A 26,881-nucleotide genomic window follows, 5' to 3' on the forward strand; every position below is an offset into this window, starting at 1 on the left:
CAGAATAGATAAATCCCCAGGACCTGACAGGGTATTCCCTCGGACCTTGAAGGAGACTAGTGTTGAAATTGCAGGGGCCCTGACAGATATATTTAAAATGTCGGTATCTACGGGTGAGGTGCTGGAGGATTGGATGATAGCTCATGTTATTCCATTGTTTAAAAAAGGCTCAAAGTAATCCGGGAAATTATGGGCCAGTAAGTTTGGCATCTGTAGTAGGTAAATTATCAGAAGGAGTACTAAGAGACAGGATATACAAGTATTTAGATGGACAGGGACTTATTAGGGAGAGTCAACACAGCTTTGTGCATGGTAGGTCATGTTTAACAGATCTATTAGAGCTTTTCGAGGAGATTACCAGGAAAGTGGATGAAGGGAAGGCAATGGATGTTGTCTACATGGACTTCATAAAGGCCTTTGACCAGGTCCTGCATGGGAGGTTAGTTAGCGACTGAAGCTTCCTAGGTATACATGGCGAGGTAGTAAATTGGATTGGACATTGGCTCAATGGAAGAAGCCAGAGAGTGGTAGTGGAGGATTGCTACTCTGAGTGGAGGCCTGTGACTAGTGGTGTGTCACAGGGATCAGTGCTGGGTCCATTGTTATTTGTCATCTATATCAATGATCTGGATGATAATGTGGTAAATTGGATCAGCAAATTTGCTGATGATACAAGGATTGGAGGTGTAGTGGACAGTGAGGAAGGTTTTCAAAGCTTGCAGAGGGATCTGGACCAGCTGGAAAAATGGGCTGAGAAATGGCAGATGGAGTTTGATACAGACAAGTGTGAGGTATTGCACTTTGAAAGGACAAACCAAGGTAGAACATACAAGATAAATGGTAGGATACTGAGGAGTGCAGTAGAACAGAGGGATCTAGGAATATAGATATAAAATTCCCTAGAAGTGGCGTCACAGGCAGATAGGGTAGTAAAGAGAGCTTTTGGTACATTGGCCTTTATAAATCAAAGTATTGAGTACAAGAGTTGGAATGCTATGGTGAAGTTGTATAAGGCATTGGTGAGGCCGACTTTGGAGTATTGTGTGCAGTTTTAGTCACCAAATTACAGGAAGGATGTTAATAAGGTTGAAAGAGTACAGAGAAGGTTTTCAAGGATGTTGCTGGGACTTGAGAAACTGAGTTACAGAGAAAGGTTGAATAGATTAGGACTTTATCCCCTGGAGCGTAGAAGAATGAGGGGAGATTTGATAGAGGTGTATAAAATTATGAATATAGATAGAGTGAGTGCAAGCAGGCTTTTTCCACTGAGGCTAGGGGAGAAAAAAACCAGAGGTCATGGGTTGAGGGTGAAGGGGGAAAAGTTTAAAGGGAACATTAGGGGGGCTTCTTCACACAGAGTGTGGTGGGAGTGTGGAATGAGCTGCCAGATGAAGTTATAAATGCAGGCTCATTTTTAACATTTAAGAAATACTTGGACAGGTACGTGGATGAGAGGTGTATGGAGGGATATGGTCCAGGTGCAGGTCAGTGGGACTAGGTAGAAAAATGATTCAGCACAGCCAAGAAGAGCCAAAAGATCTGTTTATGTGCTGTCATGTTCTATGGTTGCCAAAGTCACATAAGTGTAAATGAATCATCTACCCAAAAACTCACTAACAGTATGCAGAATCATTTTATTCTGCAATCAAAACCTAGTGTGCTAATTAGTGTGTTCTGTAACCACCATTTTGATATCAAAATCTAGTTTTACTAATCGGATTTCTGTGTAATCTTGTCAGCTGAGGATGGAAAAGCTGTACCAAATTTGTGGTCAATTAGATCAGTTTTGTCTGCTGTCTTGGTGAGCACCAGTTTTACTAAATTGCCCATTATTTGGAACGCCAACTCTTGAGAGGCCTTTCTGTTTGCTGCTACAGTGGTTGTAAATTGTGGTGTCATTCTTGTGTGGTCTACCTTGGGTCAGGTATTGGTTGAAACATTGCACATTTACTTCCCTTTTCCAATTGCAGCGCTAATGTATGAACTGAAGGTTCCTCGCTGGGATTTCCAAACTGGCCGACAACTCAGAACGTCTCCCTTGTATGATCGTTTGGATGCACAGGGTGCTCGCTGGATGGAAAAGCATGGTTTTGAAAGAGCTAAGCATTTTGTCCCTCCTGGGAAAGGTGAGAGCACATCAATCATTCACCTACATAATGCTATGCTATGCTGATGCTGTTAAATGTGGCTTTAATTAATAATAGGAAGCTAGTGTAGATCTGTAGTCAATGTTGATATTCAAAATTGATAATTACACTGAAACCTACTATCTTACTCTGCAGCATGGGCCATATGAAGTGTAGTTTAAGTATGAATTGCAGTTCTATAAAATGTTCAGTTGCTTAGCTCATCCAAAAGTGAATTCTTCAAAGTTAAGGATTTTTAAAGTGTTGTTTTTAATTGGACTCTTGTAATGAAGTGCAGCACTTGTGTGCAGCAGTTTTGTAGAATTATCAAAGCAATAAAGAGCTGGTTTATTTTAGTGGCGTTGGGTGAAAGGCAGTTTTGTCAAGACACCAAGGAAAGTTCTCTGTTCATTAGAACTCTGCCTTTGGGATCTTGTATATTCAACTGTAGTGATGTGTTAGCCTAACTCTTGTGCTCACGTTTCTGGAATGGTATTTGAACCTGTATTCTTCGGACTTCACCACTAAGTCCCAGTTGGCACCATTTCGGACAAAATGCAATGTGACCCAGTTCTGAAAAGAGCTTTGTCTATTTGTTTTATTGTTATCTTTGAATCTTGGGTTACTATTTTTAAATCCTGAAGGTATTATGCCTGGCTCTTCATTTTTGCTCAACACTAGCTCATCCAATGTTTTCAAATTAAACACTTGTCACTTTTCCAACTTCCACTGCAAGAGATGAACTATTTCAAACATGTACATGCCCTTTTGAGTAAGTGGAGAGTAATAAAAGCTGCAGCCGCTCAACTGTAACATGATATTAACATTGCATGTCTACAGTGGCACCCCTGGTCAAAATTTCTGTTACTGTGAATAGCTAAGTGAGTAAAAGATGACCTGATTTCCAAAAGGCATAAAGTTAAAGATGAAACACTGTCGACGTTTCGGGCCGAGACCCTTCATCAGGACTAACCGAAAGGAAAGATAGTAAGAGATTTGAAATTGCAAATCTTTCAAATCTCTTACTATCTTTCCTTTCGGTTAGTCCTGATGAAGGGTCTCGGCCCGAAACGTCGACAGTGTTTCTCCTTATAGATGCTGCCTAGCCTGCTGTGTTCTACCAGCGTTTTGTGTGTGTTGTTGTTTGAATTTCCAGCATCTGCGGATTTCCTCGTGTTTGAAAGTTAAAGATGACACATTTGTTTAATATTTTAAGCAAGATTACTTTTTTATTTCTATCTTTTACAGTTTCAAAATAACAGAAAAGGAAAAGGGCCTGAAGCAAAAGTTTGGGTACCCTGCATGATCAGTACTTAGTAACACCCCCTTTGGCAAGTATCACAGCTTGTAAATGCTTTTCGTAGCCAGTTAAGAATCTTTCAATTCTTGTTTGGGGGATTTTTGCCCACTCTTCCTTGCAAAAGGCTTCTAGTTCTGTGAGACTCTTGGGCCGTCTTGCATGCACTGCTCTTTTGAGGTCTATCCACAGATTTTCGATGATGGGGGACCAGTGAAATGTTCCCCGTGCCACTGGCTGCAATACCAGCCCAAAGCATGATTGATTCACCCCTGTGCTTAACAGTTGGAGAGGTGTTCTTTTCATGAAATTCTGCACCCTTTTTTCTCCAAACATACCTATGCTCATTGCGGCCAAAAAGTTCTATTCAAAAAGTTCAAAGGAACATCTAAACAAGCCTGATGCATTTCAGAAACAAGTCCTGTGGGCTGATGAAGTTAAAATAGAACTTTTAATACAATCAGTGGCACGGGGAACATTTCACTTGTAGAGGGCAGAATCAGTTCAATTAAATACCAGCAAATTCTGGAAGCAAACGTCACACCGTCTGTATATGAAAAAAAAAAGAAGAGCTGACAATGAAAAGAGGATGGCTTGTACAACAGATAATGATGCTAAACACACCTCAAAATCCACAGTGGACGAACTCAAGAGGCGCAAGTTGAAGGTTTTGCCACGGCCTCAGTCCCCCGACCTAAACATCATCGAAAATCTGTGAATAGACCCCAAAAGAGCAGTGCATGCAAGACGGCCCAAGAATCTCACAGAACTCGAAGCCTTTTGCAAGGAAGAATGGGCGAAAATCCCCCAAACAAGAATTGAAAGATGCTTAGCTTGCTACCAAAAGCATTTACAAGCTGTGATACTTGCCAAAAGGGGGGGGGGGGTTACTAAGTACTGACCATGCAGAGTACCCAAACTTTTGCTTCTGGCCCTTTTCCTTTTTTGTTATTTTGAAATTGTAAAAGATGGAAATAAAAAAGTAATCTTGCTTAAAGTATTAAAGAAATGTGTAATTTTTAACTTTATGCCTTTTGGAAATCAGGTCATCTTTTACTTGAATAGTCACAGTAACAGAAATTTTGACCAGGGGTGCCCAAACTTTTGCACGCCACTGTATATTAAATGCTAAACTCTAATGCAGTTTCTGTTGCTGCACCAGATGATCTATTGTAGTTGCACTCTAAACATGTTCTTGCTCTGTTTGCATTGTAAATAATGCAATATAGGAAGTTTGAGAGTTGTGTCCTTTTATGGAGCAATTTAAATAGACACCTACTGACCAACTCTCTCCATACAAGTAAATAAATGGTACCATGATCTTTGCCCCAGTTGCTCTTCTCAGGTTTTCTGCTATTGAATACAATAGCGTTTTAAGTTGTTGCGTCTTGTGTTCTTTTGCTGATCTCATGAGATTTTTGGCCAGTTACCAACCCTCCCACCACTCGAAGTATTCACTCCGTTCAAGTCATTCATGGTTTTTTGAACCTTGTATTTGTAAGTTGAAGAATGGTTTTTCATACTTTAATCATGATAATTATGCAAATGAAGCCCAGTCTCAGTTAATCTAAGTTTTCTTCTGCAAAGGTAGCTGCCTGAGTTTGCTGCGGATTGTCAGCTGACCAAAGTGAAGGATTTACCTTTGTAGTCTTGTTCTTATCCACATATCTGTATTCTATGTATCTGCCATTCTAAGCATTGGTAAAAGTAGCTACCATTAATTTATTCTAGAGACAAAACCCTACCCTCTTTCCAGACGTGTTTTACTGTGGTAAGCAGAGTAGATGCAGAAATGGAAGCTCAAATCAGGGCAGCTGTGAGCTTCAGTGGACCATCAGCAACAGAAAGGCACACTGTCACAATCTGTAACCTCGTGGATCAGCACGTTCCGTGTCCTACCATTATAATCAAAAGGGAGATTGACTCCAAATAGTGCAGGTCATGAGTGGAATGGCTCTGGACATAACAAAAAAAAATTGCCAACCTGTGAAGCTGCACTACATTGCTGTACCTGTTAAACGGCTGAATGCAGTATACAGGGCTAAATGAGCCCACATCCAACCGAGCAGATCAAAACTCTGCAATCCTATACTATAGTTGTGAACAGTAGACAATGAAACAGCAAACAAAAAGAGTGGCTTTAAGATTGCCCTCTCCCTTTCTGAGTGTCGAGCCAGACTTATTTACACTGAATCATTTGTATCGAGGTGTAGCCAAAAGTGTTGAATGGACGAATTATCTCAGCTGTTTCCTGAGACCCCTACTGTCACAAACTAGTGTTGAGCCAACTGGATTCATTCCACATGATACCAGTTAATGGCTGAGACTACTGGGTACACTAATGGACAAAGGACTTGACCATATTCTAGTAGCTGTACAATCGAAGCTCTCCCTTCTGACTTCCAGGCAAATTATTCTAGTCTATTTACACCACTGCCATCAACATGCAAAATTGCATGTCCGCAAAATGGCTGAATTTAGTCCAGATAGTTACTACCCAATTAGTTAACAACAACGTGAAGGAAATTATTGTCAAAAGTACAATCAGGCAGCACTTGCTAACCACTAACTGTTCACAGATGCTCGGTTTAGGCTTTTGTCAGGACTACTGGGTTAATCATAGCCATGGCTGAAAAATGCATTGAAGAATTGAATCTCAGAGGTGAGGTTGTGGTACTGAATGTCAGGGCTAACTGGTTAGACTTCTTAGTCAAATAGTCATTGCCTGACAATTTTGTGGCACAAATGTCACTTGCCAGTTATCAACCCATGAGCAAATGTGGTCTAAATCTTGCTACATGCCTCCACAAACTGCATCCTTCACTGAAGAGTTGTAAACTGAATTAAACATGATGCAACCTTCAGCAAATGTCCCCACTTGCATCCTTATGGAAGGAAGGTTGTTGATGAAACAGTCAAAGTTAGTTGGATCTAAGACACTGCCTGTGCAGTGCTGTCCTGAGGCTGGGATGATTGACTTGTGTTCAACTGCTATCTTTCATCGTGTGAGGTATGGATCTAGCTATTGGAATGTTTTCCCCTTTGATGCTTTTTGACTTTGGTTTAACTAATGTTTCTTGATGCCATACTTAAAATCAGAATCAAGCTTAATATCACCACATATTTTGTTAAATTTGTTAACTTAGCTCCAGCAATACAATGCAATAGATGATAAATATAGAACAGATATGAATTGTGGTAATGTATGTATATTAAACAAGTTTAATTATTTTATTATTTGCTTTTGTTTAAATAAAGTGAAGTAGTGTTCATGGGTTCAGCATCCATTTAGAAATCGGATGAGAGGGGAAGAATTGAATTGACTTTATTTCTTACGTCCTTCACATACACGAGTAAAAATCTTTACGTTATATGTCCGTCTAAATGTGCAATCATAGTAATTTATAATAAATAGAACAGTCAATGTAACATAGAAATACACACAAATTAGTGTGAGTTAATCAGTCTAATGGCCTGGTGGAAGAAGCTGTCCCGGAGTCTGTTGGTCTTGGCTTTTATGCTGTGGTACCATTTCCCAGATGATAGCAGCTGGAATAGATTGTGGTTGGGGTAACTTGGGTCCCCAATGGTAATGACAGGCATGCACCAGATTAACACAAGGTACACTGCGGATGCTGTGGTCAAATCAACACGTACAAAAAAGCTGGATGAACTCAGCAGGTCGGGCAGCATCCGTTGACTGCTCCTTTCAGCTGAGTTCATCCAGCTTTTTTGTACGTGTTGATGCACCAGATTAAAGTGGCTCTACTACACTACCCTATCTGCCATAGCCCCACATACCTCACCACACTAAACTCCACAATGTTATCTCTCCCAGCCCCATATATACATCCACCAGCCCTACCCACAAACCTAATCGTAAAGTCCAAGGGGGCACACACACCCTCTAACCCCAGGCACACCCCAATTAGCCCTGGCCACACCCCAACAAACCCGATGACTTGTGTATGGAGGATCAAGATCCAATAAAGGCAAGTGTTGGACCTGGTTAATGAAGGCGTGGGCTGGATCAAAGTGCATGACACTGGATCTCAAGTGACAAGGTCAAGAAACACAAGAGGGATGATTCTCCCACTGCCCACAATGCTCTCAATCAATCATTATCATTTTTCATACCTGTCTTTGTAAATGTCTTGAATCATGGGATATTCACAACTACAGATGCGCTGGGCTGTCTGCACCACTCTGCAGAATCCTGTGATTAAGGGTGGTACAGTTCTCATACCAGGCAGCAACATAGCCGGTCGGGATTCTCTCAGTTGTGTGTGTGGATTTGGGGGTCCATACCAAACTTCCTCAACCATTAGAGGTGAAAGAGGTGCTGTTGTGCTTTTTTCCACCACATAACTGGTGTATACAGATGACATGAGGTTCTCAGCGATGTGGACATTCAGCTATTCCTGAACCGCTGAATGTGCACCTTCAGGCTTCTGTATCTCCTTCCTGATAGTAACAATAAGTAAAGGGAATGCCCTGGGGGTCTTTAATAATGGATACTGCCTTTCTGAGGCATTGCCCCTTGAAAATGTCATGGATAAAAAAGAGGCTAATACTCATGATGAAGCTGACTAACTTTAGAACTTTCTGTAGCTTTTTTCAATCCTATGTGGTAGACCCCACCACCACCAGTGATACAGCCTATCAGAATGTTTTCCATGGTACATCTGAGGGTGTTTTAGGTGACAAACTAAATCTCCTCAAACTCCTAATGAAATACAGACAGTCTGGCTTTCTTTATAGCTTCATCATTATGTTGAGACCAGGTTAGATCCTCATGGATATTGACACCTAGGACCTTGAAATTACTCACTTTCTCCACTTCTTATCCCTCTAAGAGGATTAGTCCATGTTCCCCTGTTTTACTTAGGTCAAATATTTACTTAGGGTGTCCCACTGGCATCTACGAGCTATGAGGAACTGATGCTTGAGGGTTGGGACAGATAAGCTGTTGGGCAGGTGAATGAATCATTTTTGCTTCTGTTTCTCATACACATACGTTTCTGAATTCTGTCTGAAATTCCTCCTTTTATCTTTCCAGATTTGCTTCAGTTGGATCAGAGGAAGACCTTCTACAAACCTGATTGGTTTGACATTGTTGGAGCAGAAGTGACTTGCTGCAAGGAGGCTGTTTGTGTAATTGACATGTCATCTTTCACCAAGTTTGAACTTAGTGTAAGTTTCATAGGTAGAATTCATATACAGCACAGTAAAACATCCTTTTCTTTCTTTCTAAATCTTTTTATTAATATTAATAATATGGACAGAATACAGATGATATATTGATAAAGAAATTACCAACATACACATTCCATTACATATGAAAAAAAAACATACATAATAGTTACAATATAAATGAGTTTACCAAGACATAAGCCATAAGATATATGTATGGACATAGTAAATCTAAATATTTCATAATGTATAATATAAAAAAAACAGAAAAAAAGAAAGAAAAAAAAACAAAAAAAAAATTTATATAATGCAAAACTAACTAATCTAATCTAATAACTATAGCTAATGTATTACAAAAGAAAAAAAAAACAAACAAAAGAGAAGGAAAAAAAAAGTGGGCTGTTTATAATATCTCACAAAAATAAGTATTCATCAATGCCGTCACTTCTGGTCCTCTCAAAATACATAAGCTAAAAGCTGGGAAATCAAATGTACTTGGCACAGGGTCATATTACATCATATGAAAATGTTGAATAAATGGTCTCCATAACTTTTCAAATTTAATAGAAGTCTCAAAAGTACCACTTCTAATTTTTTCTAAATTTAAACATAACATAGTTTGAGAGAACCAATTAAATACAGTGGGAGGATCAATTTCTTTCCAATTCAACAATATAGATCTTCTAGCCATCAGAGTTAGAAATGCAATCATTCGACGGGCTGAAGAAGATAAATGCTGTGAATCTAACATTGGTAAACCAAAAATTGCGGTAATAGGATGAGGTTGTACAGTAAAACATCCTTTGGTCTAACTGGTTCACACCATCCAAGGTGCCCTATCTAGGCTCGTCTATTTGTAGCGTTAGGCCTATAACTTCTAAAGCTTTCTCTTGAAGCAGCACGATTAAGAAAAATCCAATCTGTTCAGATAAATAGTATGTTACAGATAGTGAAGATTTTCAGGACACTTGGTGGATTCTTACAGTGGTATCATGAAGTTGAAGTCTTTAAAAATATAGACTTGAAAGATACTTGTAGCAAAAAAGTCACAATGGGAGCAAAAGGCTGTATTCTCACTGGCTGGGCATCAGGTTGAAAAGAAAGCTATCAGGAGATTGTTAAAGGAAATGAGGACAAAGAAAGTATATGAGAGTAGGCAATAACTAATAACAGAAAGCATAAAAGTATTTGATAGATGTATAAATGGACAGTAAAGGGGGATGATCTGCAAAAATTGTCTTCCACTTACTGAGGTTTCAGATATAAATAGTTTCTCACAGAGAAAGAGGAGATGGCTATGATATAAGAGTGAAAAAAATTAAAGTAGAGCTTATGCAGGAAAGTTGTTAAGACCCCGGATCCAAATGCGATGTGGGAAAATTTTGTGGCAATTATTGATGTAGTAGCCATGATCTTCGATTTAGGGACAGTGCTAGAAAACTGGGGAATTACAAGCACTGGTCCTATCTATCCTACCGAAGCCTTCACAGAATTTTTAAGTCTTGTTTCAGTTCCTTCCAAACACATTGTTACATTTGAAAACTGTATTCTGACCTGCTATAATGTTTCATTCATGGCATTGTCAACTTTCTCCTACTATTTCCAAGGTTGTAATATGTTCACTAGAATAGGTTTGTTGAAATTACACAAACTTTTAATGTTAACCTATACTCATTTAACAGCTTTTCCCATGTTACAAATGCCTCCTTTGTCACAATATAGTTCTGTGGTACCTCCCTTGCATCTGTACTCCTAGAACTCATTGTTTCTTAAAGTATGTTGTATATTTTTTTCAGATTTAAAAAAATTGTCAACAGACTCCAGAACCATCTGACATTCCATAGAACCATAGCACTTAGAACATTACAGCACAGAAACAGGCCTTTTGGCCCTTCTTGGCTGTACTGAATCATTTTTCTACCTAGTCCCACTGACCTGCACCAGGCCCGTATCCCTCCATACACCTCTCATCCATGCATCTGTCCAAGTTTCTGTTAAATAATAAAAGTGAGCCTGCATTTACAACTTCATCAGGCAGCTCATTCCCCACTCCCACTACTCTGTGTGAAGAAGCCCCCCCTAATGTTCCCTTTAAACTTTTCCCCATTTATCCTTAACCCATGTCCTCTGGTTTTTTCCTCCCCTAGCGTCAGTGGGAAAAGCCTGCTTGCATTCACTCTATCTATACCCATCATAATTTTATATACCCCTATCCAGTCTCCCCTCATTCTTCTACACTCCAGGGGATAAAGTCCTAACCTATTCAACCTTTCTCTGTAACTCAGTTTCTCAAGTCCCAGCAACATCCTTGTAAACCTTCTCTGCACTCTTTCAACCTTATTAATATCCTTCCTGTAATTCAGTGACCAAAACTGCACACAATACTCCAAATTCGGCCTCACCAATGCCTTATACAACCTCACCATAAAATTCCAACTCTTGTACTCAATACTTTGATTTATAAAGGCCAATGTACCAAAAGCTCTCTTTACTACCCTATCTGCCTGTGATGCCACTTTTAGAGAATTTTGTATCTGTATTCCTAGATCCCTCTGTTCTACTGCACTCCTCAGTGTCCTACCATTTACCTTGTATGTTCTACCTTGGTTTGTCCTTCCAAAGTGCAATACCTCACACTTGTCTGTATTAAACTCCATCTGCCATTTTTCAGCCCATTTTTCAGCCCATTTTTCCAGCTGGTCCAAATCCCTCTGCAAACTTTGAAAACCTTCCTCACTGTCCACTACACCTCCAATCTTTGTATCATCAGCAAATTTGCTGATCCAATTTACCACATTATCATCCAGATCATTGATATAGATGACAATTAACAATGGACCCAGCACTGATCCCTGTGGCACACCACTAGTCACAGGCCTCCACTCAGAGTAGCAATCCTCCACTACCACTCTCTGGCTTCTTCCATTGAGCCAATGTCCAATCCAATTTACTACCTCGCCATGTATACCTAGGAAGCTTTAGTCGCTAAGTCCACGTAGACAACATCCACTGCCTTCCCTTCATCCACTTTCCTTGTAACTTCCTCGAAAAACTCTAATAGGTTTGTTAAACATTACCTACCATGCACAAAGCCGTGTTGATTCTCCTTAATAAGTCTCCGTCTATCTAAATACTTGTAGATCCTGTCTCTTAGTACTCCTTCCGATAATTTACCTACTACCGACGTCAAATTTACCGGCCTATAATTTCCCGGATTACTTTTGAAACCTTTTTAAAACAATAGAACAACATGAGCTATCCTCCAATCCTCCAGCACCTCACCCATAGGTACAGACATTTTAAATTATATCTGCCAGGACCCCTGCAATTTCAACACTAGTCTTCTGCAAGGTCCAAGGGAATACCCTGTCAGATCCTGGGGATTTATGTACTCTGATTTGCCTCAAGATAGCAAGCACATCCTCCTCTTCAATCTGTATAGGTTCCATGACCTCACTACTTGTTTGCCTCATTTCCATTTACTTCATGCCAGTTTCCTTGGTAAATACACGCGCAAAAAAACCACTTAAAATACCCATTTCTTTTGGTTCCATACATACCCAACCACTCTGATCTTCAGTAGGACTAAGTTTATCCATTACTATTCTTTTGCTCTTAATATGCCAGTAGAAGCTCTTTGGATCAGTTCCACTGATCGTTCTTTCAGATTTCAGTCTGCTTCAGTCTGACATTACTCTTACTCTTGTCAGACTGGATTAGATAAATGGAATTGCGCTTCTGGTCCCAGGTCCTTCCTAAGTGGCACAAACTATATTCTAACAGCCTATAAAATAATTTACATCCATGCGTTGTTTCATGTGTTTTGATCCACTTTTTATTACAATATCATCCAGTACATTGCCTACATGTTTAATTGTGTATCCAGATGTAGTTAACTGCCTTTAGGATTAGTAAATTAAAAAAGAAAGTAATAAACACCATGTATTATATGATTCCAAGGATAAGACCTGTATGTCTGTTGTTATCATTAAGCATTTGTGAAGTGCTAATAAGTGTGTTTGAAACTTTTTATTTCAGGTTGTTCAGTGGTTATTTTTACTTACTGCATGTTCACAATGAATGTTTCTGAAATGTATACATGCAATGTATATTTTCAATATGAAGTGCTCCTAAGGTCTTCTACTAGCATTTAGTATGTTTCAAAAGCATTGCTATCATAGTCACATCTGTAGATGGTTGGTCTTGGGGTGTGACATGTCCAGATCATAAGGCATAGGAGCAGAATTAGGCCATTTGGCCCATCAAGAATGCTCTGCCATTCCATCATGATTGATTCATTATTCCTCAACCCCATTCTCCTTTGATGCCCTTACTAATCAAGAACCCATCAACCTCCACTTTAAATATACTTAATAATTTGGCCTCCACAGCTGTCTGTGGCAATAAATTCCATAGATTCATCACCATCTGGCTAAAGAAATTCCTCCTGATCTGTGTTCTAGAGGGGTGCTCTCTATTCTGAGGCTGTGCCCTCTGGTCCTAGACTCCTCCACTATAGGAAACATCTTACCCACATCGACTTTATCTAGGCTTTTCAATATTCAATGGACCTCAGTAAGATTCCCCTCATTCTAAATTCCAGCGAGAGCCAGCAAGTGCTGTTCATATGTTAACCCTTTCATTCCCAGAATAATTCTCTTAAACCTCCTGGATGCTCTCCAATACCAGCACATCTTTTCTCGGATAAGGGGTCCAAAACTGCTCACAATACTCTATGTGCAGTCTGACTAATGCTTTACAAAGCATTGCATCTTTGCTTTTATATTCTAGTCCTCTTGTAAAGACTGTTAATATTGCATTGGCCTTAATAACCATTGATTCAAATTGCAAGTTAACCTTCAGGGAATCCTGCATGGGGACTTCCAAGTCTTTTACAACTTTCTCCCCATTTAGAATATAGTCTGAATCTTTGTCCATTCTCCCGATTTGTCCAAGTCCTTCTGCAGACTTCCTGCTTCTTCAACACTATCTGCCTGTACAATTATCTTCATATTGTCCGCAAGCATGGCCACAAAGCCATCAATTCCATCATCCAAATCTTTAACATATAACGTGAATATAAGCTGTCCCAAAACCAACCCCTGCAGAATGCCACGTTACTGTCAGCCAACCAGAAAAGGTCTCCTTTATTCCCACTTATCGCCTCTTGCCAGTCAGCCAATCTTCTATCCATGTCAGTATCTTTCCTGTAGTACCATGTGCTCTCATTTTGTTTATCAGCTACATGCTCAGTGCCTTGTCAAATGCCTTCTGAAATCCAAGTGAACAACATACACTGACTCTCCTCTGTCTACTTTGCCTGTTATTTTCTCAGATTTGTTACTCCGAAACCTTGTCCTTAATGATGGACTCCAACATCTTCCCACTGAATTCAGACTGACTGGCCAATAATTTCCTGTTGCCTCCCTCATTTCTCAGAGTGGAGTGACATTTGCAATTTTTTAGTCTTCCAGAACCGTTTTAGAATCTAGTGATTCTTGAAAGATCACTACTAATCCCTCCTCAATCTCATCAGCTACCTCATTCAGATTGCTGGGGTGTAGTCCATCTGGTCCATGTGACTTATCTACCTTCTGTCTTTTTAGCTTCCAAAGCACCTTCTCCTTAGTAATAGCAACTACACTCACTTCTGTTCCCTGACAATCTAGAATTTCTGGAATACTGCTGATGTCTTCCACTATGAAAACTGACACAAAATACTTACTGAGTTTGTCTGCCATTTCTTTATCCCCATTACTACCTCTCCAGCATCATTTTCTGGCTATCTGATATGCACTCTTGCCTCTCTTCTACTCTTTATATGTCTGAAAAAGCATTTAACTTTTTGGCTAGCTTACCTTCGTATTTCATTTTTTCTCTCCTTATTGCTATGATGTGTCATTTCCATTATTCTTCTTAATTTCCCCCCTCCCCCCATTTATATTCAAATGGTCAGTCACTCATTAGGCATAATTGAGGAAGTTGTGCAGTTCTTTACCAAATCAAGAATGGGCATTGACAGTTATGTTGATAGAAGAGGCAGTCAAATTGTGAAAGTAAGATCTTGTAGTGGAAGGTCCAGTTACCCTTCCCCACTTCAGCACTTTCAGATGCTGGAGTTTGAGGTAGAAATATTGGTCAGCTTGATTGCACATTAGACCATAAAAAGTAGGAGTAGAATTAGGCCATTTGGCCCATCATGTTTGTTCCAAAATTCCATCATGGTTGATTTATTATCCCTCTTAACCCCATTCTCCTGCCTTTACCCCAACTTTTCATCCTCCACTTTAAATATACTCAATGACAAGTTCCACAGCTGACAGGCAGTGAATTTCACAGATTATGTAAGTAAGTGCAAATGACACATCATCCTTCTTCATTTCCCTCCTCCCCCTGTTCACTCTCCCATCTTCCACTGCAAGATCTTACTTTTCACAGTTTGACTACCTCTTCCATCAACAAAACTGTCACTGCCCATTCTTGATTTAGTAAAGTACAGCAATTTTTTTGTCATAGTGCTTAGATTCTTAACCAGTTTTTTTCCTTTTTGGTACTATTGTAAGTCTACTTAAAATAGGAATGATTTTTTTCCTTGTCTTCATATGATAATGATTTGATCATTTAATTCAGTCCTCAGGTGACCAAGCACTTGAGGTTTTGCAGCACCTCTGCTCCAATGACTTGGATGTTCCAGTCGGACATATTGTGCACACAGGAATGCTGAACGATCAGGGTGGCTACGAGAATGATTGCAGTGTTGTGCGACTCAGCAAACGCAGGTAATTTTTAAAATATCTGCAAGTGGAGATACTTGTGTAGTATATTACTATAATGTGACTATTAAATCAACACACACCATGCTGGAGGAACTCAGCAAGCCAGGCAGCAGCTATTGGGGGCAAAAAAGGTACAGTCAACCTTTTGGGCAGAGACTCTTTGGCAGGACTGGAGAACAAAGATGAAGGGTAGATTTAAAAGGGGGTGGAGGGGACAGAGAAACACAAGGTGATAGATGAAGCTGGGAGGGGAAGGGATGAAGTAAAGAGCTAAGAAGTTGATTGGTGAAAGAGATACAGGGCTGGAGAAGGGGAATCTAATAGAAGACAGAAGGCCATGAAAGAAAGAAAAGGAGGCAAGAACACCAGAGGGAGGCGATGGCAGGCCAAGGAATTAGGGTGAAAGAGGTAAAAGAGGATGGGAAATGGTGAAGAGGGGAGTGCTATTACTAGAAGTTTGAGAAATCGATGTTCATGCCATCAGGTTGGAGGCTACTCAGGTGGAATCTAAGGTGTTGTTCCTCCAACCTGAGTGTGGCTTTATCACGACCGTAGAAGAGAACATAATTTGACATGTCAGAATGGGAATAGGAAGTGGGTGCCCATTGGGAGATCCTGTTTGTTCTGGCAGATGGGGCGTAGATGCTTAGCGAAGCGGTCTCCTAATCTACGTTGGGTCTTTCCGATATACAGGAGGCCACAGCAGGAGCACCAGACACAGTATATGACCTCAACAGAGTCATAGGTGAAATGTCGTTCACCTGGAAGGACTATTTGGTGCCTTGAATAGTAGTGAGGGAGGTGCTGTAGGGACAGGTGTACCACTTGTTCTGCTTGCAAGTGGGGAGGATGAATGGACAGGGGAGTCATATAGGGATTGATCTCTGGAAAAAGTGGGGGTGAGGGAAAGATGTGTCTGGTGGTGGGATCCCATTGAAGATGGCAGAAATTGCAGTAGTTTAAATGCTGGATGGGGAGGCTGGTGGTGTGGAACCCTATCCCTGATAGGATGGTGGGAGGATGGGATAAGAGCAGACTTGGTGACTTATCAGGCTGTGGCTTTTTCCATGCAGTGGCTTAAGAAATCTAGCAGAAAGTGGAATCATTTTGTGGTTTGATATGGAGCTAAACTCAGTACCAAGAATGGACAATTTTCCCTGGTATATTTGATTAGGTTGAATTTAAGAGATCAACCTTGAGTTGGAATGGCAGAGAAATTTCTTTAGCCAGAGAGTGATGAATCTGTAGTAATTGTTTCCACTGTGGTTGTGGAGGCCAACTTTGGGTAGATTAAAGGCAGAGGTTGATAGATTCTTGATTAGTTAGGGCATGAAGGGATACAAGGAGAAAGCAGGAGATTGAGGCTGAGACTGAAAATGGATGGGCCAAATGGCCAAATTCTGCTCCTATGGTCTTAGTATTCAGCTTGTGTTCTAAAACTGCTCCATTTCTTCTCCAGTCCTCTAGATTCCCTCTAGAGGGAAAAACATAACTCTCTGCCAGTTTGCCTTGTCCTGACCTGCTGGACACTGAACTCTGCCAAATTGAAGCTGAGTTGAGCTTGCCTGTTGCTGCACCTTGTTTTATTTAGCCACATCATCATGTTCTAGTACATTACACTGATGTTTGCCATTAAGAACCTGGCTAACCATAATGGAGCTACAGAATTGATGTCTGAAGAGTTGAATGCTCTGCCCAAAAAAAGTGACAGATATTCATTCTTTATGTATTTCATTATATTTGGATTTTTTGTCAAAGTAAATTAAATTTTTTTCCATTGATTTTCCGCCAGCTGGTTTGAAAATCACAGTTCAAGTAGGACCATGATAAAATGTCTGTTAGGAAGTCAAACGACTGCAGAAGAAAGATGTTCATTGTTCTCCACACTACGACAGGGGGTTGTTCTGTTGATGCTGCTTTTCACAATGTGGAATTTAACACGGTGTTTGTTTTTTCCAGTTTCTTTATTATTTCCCCCACGGATCAGCAGGTCCATTGTTGGTCTTGGCTCAAGCAACATATCCCCAGAGATAATCAGCTGCAGCTTGAGGATGTAACTTGGAAATACACAGGTACTTGTGCATGTGGGATAGTCACACACCACTACTGACAACTATACTCAGTGGCTTTTGCCACATTTTGTCACTCAACTGTTACAGTTATGCTGCTTAGGAAATAAAAGCTCTCTCAGCATTTCACTGAAGTCATCTAGGCAGTGTCTGGCACTAGAGAAAGATTTTCCAAACTAACCACTGGGAGAAAATAAAAGCTTAACAAGCATGGAAATGGTCTATTTTAATTAATTACCTGTTTTTTTTCTGGAACTGGTGCATCTCAAGTGAGTGTGCTTATCCCACTGTTCTACTCTCTACACCTCTGACTCTGTGGCGAGGCACAGCTCAAATGCCATCTATAAATTTGCTGATGATACAACCATTGTTGGCAGAAATTCAGACAGTGATGAGAGGGTGTACAGTAAGACCAAAGAACTGATTGTGGACTTCAGAAAGCATAAGATGAGGGAACACACACCAGGCCTCATAGGGGAATCAGAAATGAAAAGAGTGAGCAATTTCCAATTCCTGAGTGTCAAATCTAGACCCAACATATCGATACAGCTACAAAGAAAGCGCAACAGCGGCTGTATTTCATTAGGAGTTTGAGAAAATTTGGTATGTCTCCAAAGACACTGATATTTCCACAGATGTACCAAGGGGAGCATTCTAACTGGCTGCATCACTGTGGCTTGAGGGGTGGAGGATCGAAGTAAGCTGCAGAGAGTTGTAAACTTAGTCAGCTCCATCATGGGCACTAGCCTTCATAGTATCCAGGACATCTTCAAGGAGCAGTGCTTCAAAAAGGTGGCATCCATCATTAAGTCCTCCATCACCAAGGTCATGTCATGTTCTCATTGCTGCCAGCAGGAAAGAGGTACAGAAGGTACAGACTTTTTAATGAAATCACATCCGGAAAAAAAAAAAATCGGGGTAAGTATAGGCCAAGCTTCATTTATTCTAGATAGAAAAACCCTCCTCATCACAGGAATTAGGCTTGTAAACCTACATGGCCTAGATTCCAAGAACACGAGTTCTGTTTTGTTGCCTGGATTGGGGAGCATGCCTTATGAAAACAGGTTGAGTGAACTTGGCCTTTTCTCCTGGGAGCGACAGAGGCTGAGAGGTGACCTGATAGAGGTATACAAGATGATGGAGAGGCATTGATCGTGTGGATAGTCAGAGGTTTTTTCCCATGGCTGAAATGGTTGCCACAAGAGGACACAGGTTTAAGGTGCTGGGGAGTAGGTACAGAGGAGATGTTGGGTACATTTTTTACGCAGAGAGAGTACGTGGAATGGGCTACTGGCAATGGTGGTGGAGGTGAATACGATAGGGTTTTTAAGAGACTTTTGGATAGGTAGAAAAATCGAGGGCTATGGGTAAGCCTAATAATTTCTAAGGTAGGGACATGTCCACTTTGTGGGGCGAAGGGCCTGTATTGTGTTGTAGGTTTTCTATGTTTCTAACAGTGTAACTTGGGACCAAAACTGCACCGAGTAATCCAAAGGCTAGCTCACTAAAAGGCTCAATCTCATTGAGACTTCCTTGCAGATGTACTCCATTCCCCTGGAAATGAGGCCAGCATACCATTCACCTCCCAGATTGCTTGCTGCATTTGTACTGGCTTATCCAGATCTCGCTGGACAGAAATATTCACTTCCTTGTAACATTTAAAGGAAAGTGCTTTCCCATTGTTTTAATTGAGGTACATCAGCTCATACTTTCCCAAATTATACTTCATCTGCCACATTCTTCCCACTTGGATAATCTGCCTTCTTTCAGTCACTGCCTTTTCAGCCCACTTTCCTACTTACCACTGTGTTATCTTCAAATTGGATATATGCATATTCATCTGTCATTCATATTAATTGGGAGTTATGTACATGAAATGGTACTGTTGATGACCAGGCCTATGATCCACAATGTTGTGCTGAACTTATTATTCTGGTAATTAAATGCCTAACTAAGCTAATACCTTCTGCCTCACATCTGAATCTTTCCATTCTGTGCTCTTTTGGTATTATTGTAGCCTTATAACTGATCCCTCTGGCACCCCAAAAACAGCAACAGGGTGACTTCTGGAAATAACGTACCAATCCTGACTGTTTTCTGTGTTTTATCTATTTCTGTCCTCATACTAGCATTCAATACCAAATGCTACAGGCTTTGGTTTATGTAGCAACCTTTTGTGCATTTCGTTTTATGTGTTTTAAAAGTACAGATAAACTACAGCATATCCATTATTTCCACATTTTTACAATTCTAACTAAATCCCTGTTGTGATGGAAAATAACTGGTTCTTTGAGTCTCAACAGTAGAGGCCCGGACACACACAGTTTTAATAATAAGGAATTTATTTACAAGGGGAAGTCGGGTCAACACAAGCAACTACAATACACAGGAAGCGGTGTGGGGACAGGGTACAGTTACACAAACAAAGAACAAGGGAAAAGCACTACAACTACGAAAAGCACTTGACCTTGGATAGCTGTGGCTCCCTTACTAGGATGCACAATAGACCTTCCCAATCATAAGTCAATGCACTTACCTTCAATGAGGTGGTCTGTAAGAGAGACCAAGCCAGGCACAAGTCTCACCTTTTATAGCATGGGGCTGGGCGAGATAATCCAATGAAGGTGACCAATAATTTAGGTGTGCATTGATTAGTTGGGGGGGACCAAATGTTGATTGGCATGTGGTGTGTCCTCCGACCAGCCAGGTGGCAGTGTGTCTATCACGTGGCCGGTACCTCTGGATACAATCCCCCAAATCCTTCATAAGTTATGTCTATTCATAAGCCATGCCTGTTCATATTTTTCTAAGAAGTTTGTTACCGGATCTTTTACGACAAATCCAGCATTTTGCTGTAAACCGATGCTTCATAATAGTGTGGGTCAGAAAGTGACAGAAGAAATCTGAAAAGTTATTTCATTGAGGTTTGTATAACACTAAATGTTATGGAATAGGTAATTGAGAAAATGATTTCAAGTTAAATTAGTATAAATGCCAGAGCAACACACACAAATGCAGAGACCGTTCATCAGGACAAATAATGGGTCTCGACATCAACTCTTTATTCATTTCTATAGATGCTGCCGGCAGCATTTTGTGTATGCTGCTCTGGATTTCCAGCATCTGCAGAATCTCTTGTATTTGTAAATGCTAGAATTTGTTTAAAGTGGTGATGGAAATATTGAGCTGGTTAACTAACATCCAAGGATAAAGAAATACAAGTTGAGTATCCCTTATCCGAAAAGCTTGGGGCCAGAAGTGTTTTGGATTTTGGAATATATAATGAGATAGCTTGGAATCAACATCATTTCTGACTCTGAATTTATGTACTACTAGTAAGCAGTCTTTGTCACACATACATACTTAAAATCATTACTAACTGTTAATATAATGAAAATATAACGTGTGCAAGGTAACAAAAACAGTACAACAGTGATGGGAGAATACCTGAATCAGCTGTTGAACAACAACAGCAGGCTTTCAGTCTCCACCTCCGTTACATTTTGGTAAAAGGTTACAGTACAATATATTTGTATTTTACCTTACATAAAACCTTTTATAAAGAAAAAGTTTTTTTTAAATAATCAGTTTTTTAGACTTGCTTTGATGTTAGATTTTCATCAGTGACTCTTCAATGAATTTCTTTGCTGCTTTGTGGTCAGCAGATGCTTTATCTTTAAAACTTTTAAATTGAAAAAAAAAATGCTGTGCCTTTTCTTATATTTCTTCAATAAGTCTGCTGAATATTCAGTTACCTTCGATTTTCAGTTCATCATAGTATCATGATCAGCATATGTTCACTCCACTGACCCTCCATTCTTTTGATACATGGTTGAGATCTTCATTTTTCTCTTAATGCAGTGTTTTTTTTCCTATTTTTAATTAAGTTTATTCATTACCTATATGAGGTCACTTCTCAGAACTGTCTATATTGCACAGGGATCGCGCACTGCTTGGGAATCTTCCCAGTGTCTTGTGGAATTTTCCATTTGTGATTTCATGTCAGTGCTCAAAATATTTTTGGATTTTGGAATCTTGGATCTGTAGAGTTAATGTTCAAAGTCAATGACCTTGCATCAGAATTAAGTAAAGTTAGAAATTTAACTGGCCAATTCTCAGAAAAACTGTAAAGCTTATTATCTGAAATTATTGAATTCAGCAATGAGCCTGAAGAGCAGTGTTGTGCCCAGGTAGAAAATTAGATCCTGTTCCTTGGGTTTAGGTTGGATTTCCTTGAAAATATCAAAGCAAAGTTTGCCTTTCTCTGTACCTTTTACAAAGCAGATATGTCCCTAGCTTATGGCACCTTGTAGCAGTAGCAAACTGGTGCCTCATATTGGATCATGATCAAACAGCAGGCAAAGCTGATCAGAATTGAGAGTCTTGGGATATTCGTGCAGGAGAACCAATTATTGTAATGGTGAAATTGATCTCTTCTTCTCTAGCACTGAACTTGATTGGACCCCGTGCAATGGATGTCCTTTCTGAGTTGTCTTACGTCCCAATGACTCCAGATCACTTCCCTTCGCTGTTCTGCAAGGTGGGTCAAAGAAATGAACTATTAGCATTTATCAAGTGTCATCAAAAAAGGTGTAATAAATTACCTACTTAGAATTAAATGTGTTGTCAAATAGTTCTTGGATGTTGGAGTCTTACTCAGTTCTATCCAATTACTGATTGGGATAATTTTCCACATTTGCCTGCAAGATACTATGTCTACACATCAACAGTGGGAAGTTCCAGCCAACCACAGCAAAGCACTGTTTTTACTGACAGGAGTATGAGCTTGCATACATTGTTTATTTTATGTTAATGAATATAAGCAGCTGCTAATTTCCATTTGTTCTACAAGTCTGCAACTCCACTATCCTCCAAAGGAATTCTTCTTGGTTATTGTTTTTGTGTCAGGGAATTGGGAAAGGAGGTTATTATTTGCTATTCCTTGTTAATGCAGCGGGACTACATTTCCATTTCTTAGTTTCAGAAGTTAAGATTGGGTATTAAATTTCTCCGTGCGTGTATTGGGATTGGATAGGCATATTTACCAATTGTGTGTGTTTTTGATGAGAAAGGTGTCACTGAAAGCAGAAAGTGTTGCTGAATGTACTCTGCGCTTCTGTTTAACAGGAGATGAGTGTTGGTTATGCCAATGGTATCCGGGTGATGAGTATGACACACACAGGAGAACCTGGTTTCATGCTATATATTCCCATTGAGGTGAGTATTAGTCACCTCAATCTAATAATCAACAATGTTACTTACATTGTTCATCATTGGGTCTGTTACAGTGATGTAAACTGGAGTTAGCTATCAATGAGAGTATTGGATAAAAATGCATGATTTGGATTTGACGTTTTTCATGAGATACACATACTTCAGTGAGGAAAAACAAAGAACCATTTGGAGCAGTTTTATCCCAATTTACGTGGATAAACCTCCACTGATTTAGCAGTCATGGGAATGGAACTTAATTAAATGGCTTGGGCTGGATTTTGTGTGTGTGTGTTTGTGTGGGGGTGGGGGAGGAGGAGGTGTGGTTTAAAATTTGTATATGCCAAGAATTGTACTTCATAATGGTATTTGCTTTGCTGAACAATCTACTTGCAGCTGTCTTGGTTCACATGCATATACCGTGGTTTGTTGGACCATTCCCAGTGGAGAAAAGTTTCTGCTTCCAGGCCTGTACTGCACTGAGGTTGAGTATTTTGTTGAGATACAGCAGTGGCAGCTAATCGCTCTGATTCTCCTCCTGCATTTTTCAGTATGCACTTCATGTCTACAATGAAATCATGAATGTGGGGCAGAAGTACGGAATCCGGAATGCCGGCTACTATGCACTGCGCAGCCTCAGGATCGAAAAGTTCTTTGCATTTTGGGGCCAGGACTTGGATGCTACATCGACACCATTGGAGTGTGGGCGTGAATTCCGAGTCAAATTTGACAAGGTTACTGATTTTACAAGGATTTTTTTTCTGTTCTGAATTTAACCAATTAATTATTTTTTTTAGAAAGGATGTAATGATTGGGTTGAATTGTAATGGAAGTTGCTAAGCTGTTTATTTTATGTACTTATTTTGTTTGTTTTGTAAAATTTGCTCATCAGTTTTCATAGGCCTGGTTATTGCCAGCATTTATAGCCTATCCCTAATTCCTCTTGGGAAGGTGGTTCTGAATTGGTGCTTTGAACCACTGCATTGCAGGTGCTTCTCCCAATGCTGTTGAGGTGGTGTGAGCTTGGAGGGGAATCTCCAAGTGGTGGTGAATTCATGTGCTTGAAGCCTTACTGTTTCAAGAGGTTCAAGACTTGGGTGGTGCTGTTGGAATAGCTTGGGTGAATAAATACACAGCAGCCACTGTGCACCGCTGATCACTGGGTAGGTTACTCATCTACTATGGTGCTCCAGTTTGATTTTTTATCAGCTGGCAATTAATCTGTACACCTCATCTCGTCAAACTGGCACTGCGTGTGGAAAAAGAACAATGGAAATTCCTGCAAACAGGAAAGGGGTGGTGGTGGGGGTGCCCCAGAGCTATTAGAGATGAGTCAACGTGAATCTTTGAACTTCACTGAAGATGTCATCTACTCCATATGAATTGAGCTAACATAGAAACATAGAAAACCTTAAGCACAATACAGGCCCTTCGCCCCACAAAGTTGTGCCGAACATGTCTCTACCTTAGAAATTACTAGGCTTACCTATAGCCCTCTATTTTACGAAGCTCCATGTACTTATCTAAAGGCCTCTTAAAATACCCTATCGTATCCGCCTCCACTGCTGTTGCCAGCAGCCCATTCCACACACTCACCACTCTCTGAGTAAAAAACTTACCCCTGACATCTCCTCTGTACCTACTTCCAAGCACCTTAAAAATATGCCCTCTCGTGCTAACCATTTCAGCCCTGGGGAAAAAGTCTCTGGCTATCCACACGATCAATGCTTGTTATCATCTTGTACACCTCCATCAGGTCACCTCTCCTCCGTCGCTCCAAGGAGAAAAGGCCGAGTTCACTCAACCTATTCTCATAAGACATGCTCCCCAATCCAGGCAACATCCTTGTAAATCTCCTCTGCACCCTTTCTATGGCTTCCACATTATTCCTGTAATGAGGTGACCAGAACTGAGCACAGTACTCCAAGTGGGGTCTGACCAGGGTCCTATAGAGCTGCAACATTACCTCTCAACTCCTAAATTCAATTCCATGATTGATGAACGCCAGTACACCATACGCCTTCTTCACAGAGTCAACCTGTACAGCTGCTTTGAGCGTCCTATGGACTTGGATCCCAAGATCCCTCTGATCCCAAGATCCCTCTGATCCTCCACAATGCCAAGAGTCTTATCATTAATACTATATTCTGCCATCATATTTGACCTACCAAAATGAACCACCTCACATTCATCTGGGTTGAACTCCATCTGCCATTCTCAGTCCAGTTTTGCATCCTATTAATGTCCCACTGTAACCTCTGACTGCTCTCTACACTATCCACAACACCTCCAACTTTTGTGTCATCAGCAAACTTACTAACCCATCCCTCCACTTCCTCATCCAGGTCATTTATGAAAATCGCGAAGAGCAAGGGTCCCAGAACAGCACACCACTGGTGACCGACCTCCATGCAGAATATGACCTGTCTATAACCACTCTTTGCCTTCTGTGAGCAAGCCAGTTCTGGATCCACAGAGTAATGTCCCCTTGGATCCCATGCCTCCTTACTTTCTCAATAAGCCTTGCATGGGGTACCTTATCAAATGCCTTGCTGAAATCCATATACAATACAGCTAGAAAAGAGAAATCATGAATAGGAATATTTTTTTGAAGTTACATACAGGATAATACTGAAATCGTATCTGAAATTTCTGTTTGCTTCTTGTTTAATTTTAGGGGATTGACTTTATTGGCCGAGAGGCATTACTACAGCAAAGACAGAAAGGAGTTTGCCGACGCTTTACCATGTTTATCTTGGATGATCATGACATGGATCTTGACCTCTGGCCCTGGTGGGGAGAGCCCATATACCGGAATGGAAGCTATGTTGGCATGACGACCAGCAGTGCCTACAGTTACACACTGGCCCGCCACGTTTGCTTGGGTTTTGTTCACCATTACGATGAAGACTCTGGAGCCAAGCTGGTGGTGACCCCAGAGTATGTCAATTCTGGGAACTATGAGATCGAGATTGCTAGACAGCGCTTCAGTGCCAAGGCCAAACTTTACCCATTCAGCTCCCTGTTTACCCAGAAACGGAGGAAGGATGAAATGGAACTGAGCAGCTTTCAAGGGAAATGAGACACAGCAGTGCTTTCCAGCATTAAGATAGTGATGCGTTGATATCCCTCCACTCCCTCATTCTTAAAGGCAAAATTGTTTCTCTGGTTTTTTGTCTAATGTATATAAACAGTTTTAAAAAAGGTTCTGTACCTGAAGGCACTGTATTTGGTTTTGCTTGCTTTAACCTACAATGGAAAATGCTGCTGTGAATTGGTGCATTACTTTTGTTGTGTCTTTTTTTAAAGCAAGTTCAGGGCCTCTGGTATTTTGGTTCCTTTGCTTTTTTCCAGATGAAGTTGTATGTTTTCACAGGGAAGTATGGGCCTTGCGTTGCTCAACAAATATTTGGGGAGATCCTTTCATTGACAACACAGGTTTCTGTGGTATTAGCCACTTCATAAGTGTGTAGAAGGTATAAAGCAACTCAACAAAACACTCTTATTTTCACTTCGGATCTGTACTAATTTATATTTGTCTTCCAAGAGCCAATTAGGTGCAGATAGCCTTAACCACTCATTGAAGAATCTGCCGACATTGTATAACTTGTGTGGTTCTGTGTTGATGAGCTCAATTTATTGCTACGAGAATTCTAGGAACTTTGCAGTGATATTTAGCTATCTGCCGATAACCCACCCATGCATGTCCATTCTGTGTTTCTTATAGTGATCCCAAATTGAAAAAGCCAATAAATATATTTTTTGAATTGTTTGTTTAAGTTGAGCATGAGTGAGACATCTATTTTATGGGGAATTTATACTGAGGGGAACTAGATAACATAGGTTTTCCTGGATTTATGGGCACAAGGTATATCAATATCTTTTCTTTGCTTTATCTCAGTGGGTATATGAGCTTTGTTTTATTATACATTAATTTTGTAAGTTTCCTTAGTGAACACTTCCACTTGACCTCATTCTTACTAGGTAAAGCAAATCTTGCTACAGTGTAGTAAGAGGATGTTCTTGCAGGAACTTCTAGTTAGTGAGAAGGCAAATGTTTTTGATTGTTTGCTGACTGGTTAGATTTATGATTAGTTTGGGTGCTACACAAAAGATTGTTTCCACCAGTATGGTTAATGACATAATTCTGAATGATGAGAAATGTCATTGTGTGTTCATATACTGCCAAAGAATTAATGCCAGAGTATG

The 26,881-nt window shown here is 40.3% G+C and overlaps 1 protein-coding gene across 3 annotated transcripts in view; it reads left to right on the top strand.

Moving 5' to 3' along the window:
- The window catches only part of pdpr (pyruvate dehydrogenase phosphatase regulatory subunit), a 64,132-nt gene extending 37,676 nt beyond the window's left edge, over positions 1–26,456 (top strand). For all 3 annotated transcript variants that reach the window (XM_059992600.1, XM_059992601.1, XM_059992602.1), the window contains 8 exons: positions 1,971–2,126; positions 8,483–8,616; positions 15,247–15,395; positions 17,352–17,464; positions 21,907–22,001; positions 22,589–22,678; positions 23,224–23,406; positions 25,350–26,456. In XM_059992600.1, coding sequence (XP_059848583.1) covers positions 1,971–2,126; positions 8,483–8,616; positions 15,247–15,395; positions 17,352–17,464; positions 21,907–22,001; positions 22,589–22,678; positions 23,224–23,406; positions 25,350–25,754 — 1,325 coding nt within the window. In that variant the 3' untranslated portion in view covers positions 25,755–26,456. The remainder of the gene's footprint in view (positions 1–1,970; positions 2,127–8,482; positions 8,617–15,246; positions 15,396–17,351; positions 17,465–21,906; positions 22,002–22,588; positions 22,679–23,223; positions 23,407–25,349) is intronic.
- The last annotated feature ends 425 nt before the right edge of the window (positions 26,457–26,881 follow it).

Source organism: Hypanus sabinus, chromosome 17 (genome assembly GCF_030144855.1).
Source record: "Hypanus sabinus isolate sHypSab1 chromosome 17, sHypSab1.hap1, whole genome shotgun sequence".
Taxonomy (NCBI): Eukaryota; Metazoa; Chordata; class Chondrichthyes; order Myliobatiformes; family Dasyatidae; genus Hypanus; species Hypanus sabinus.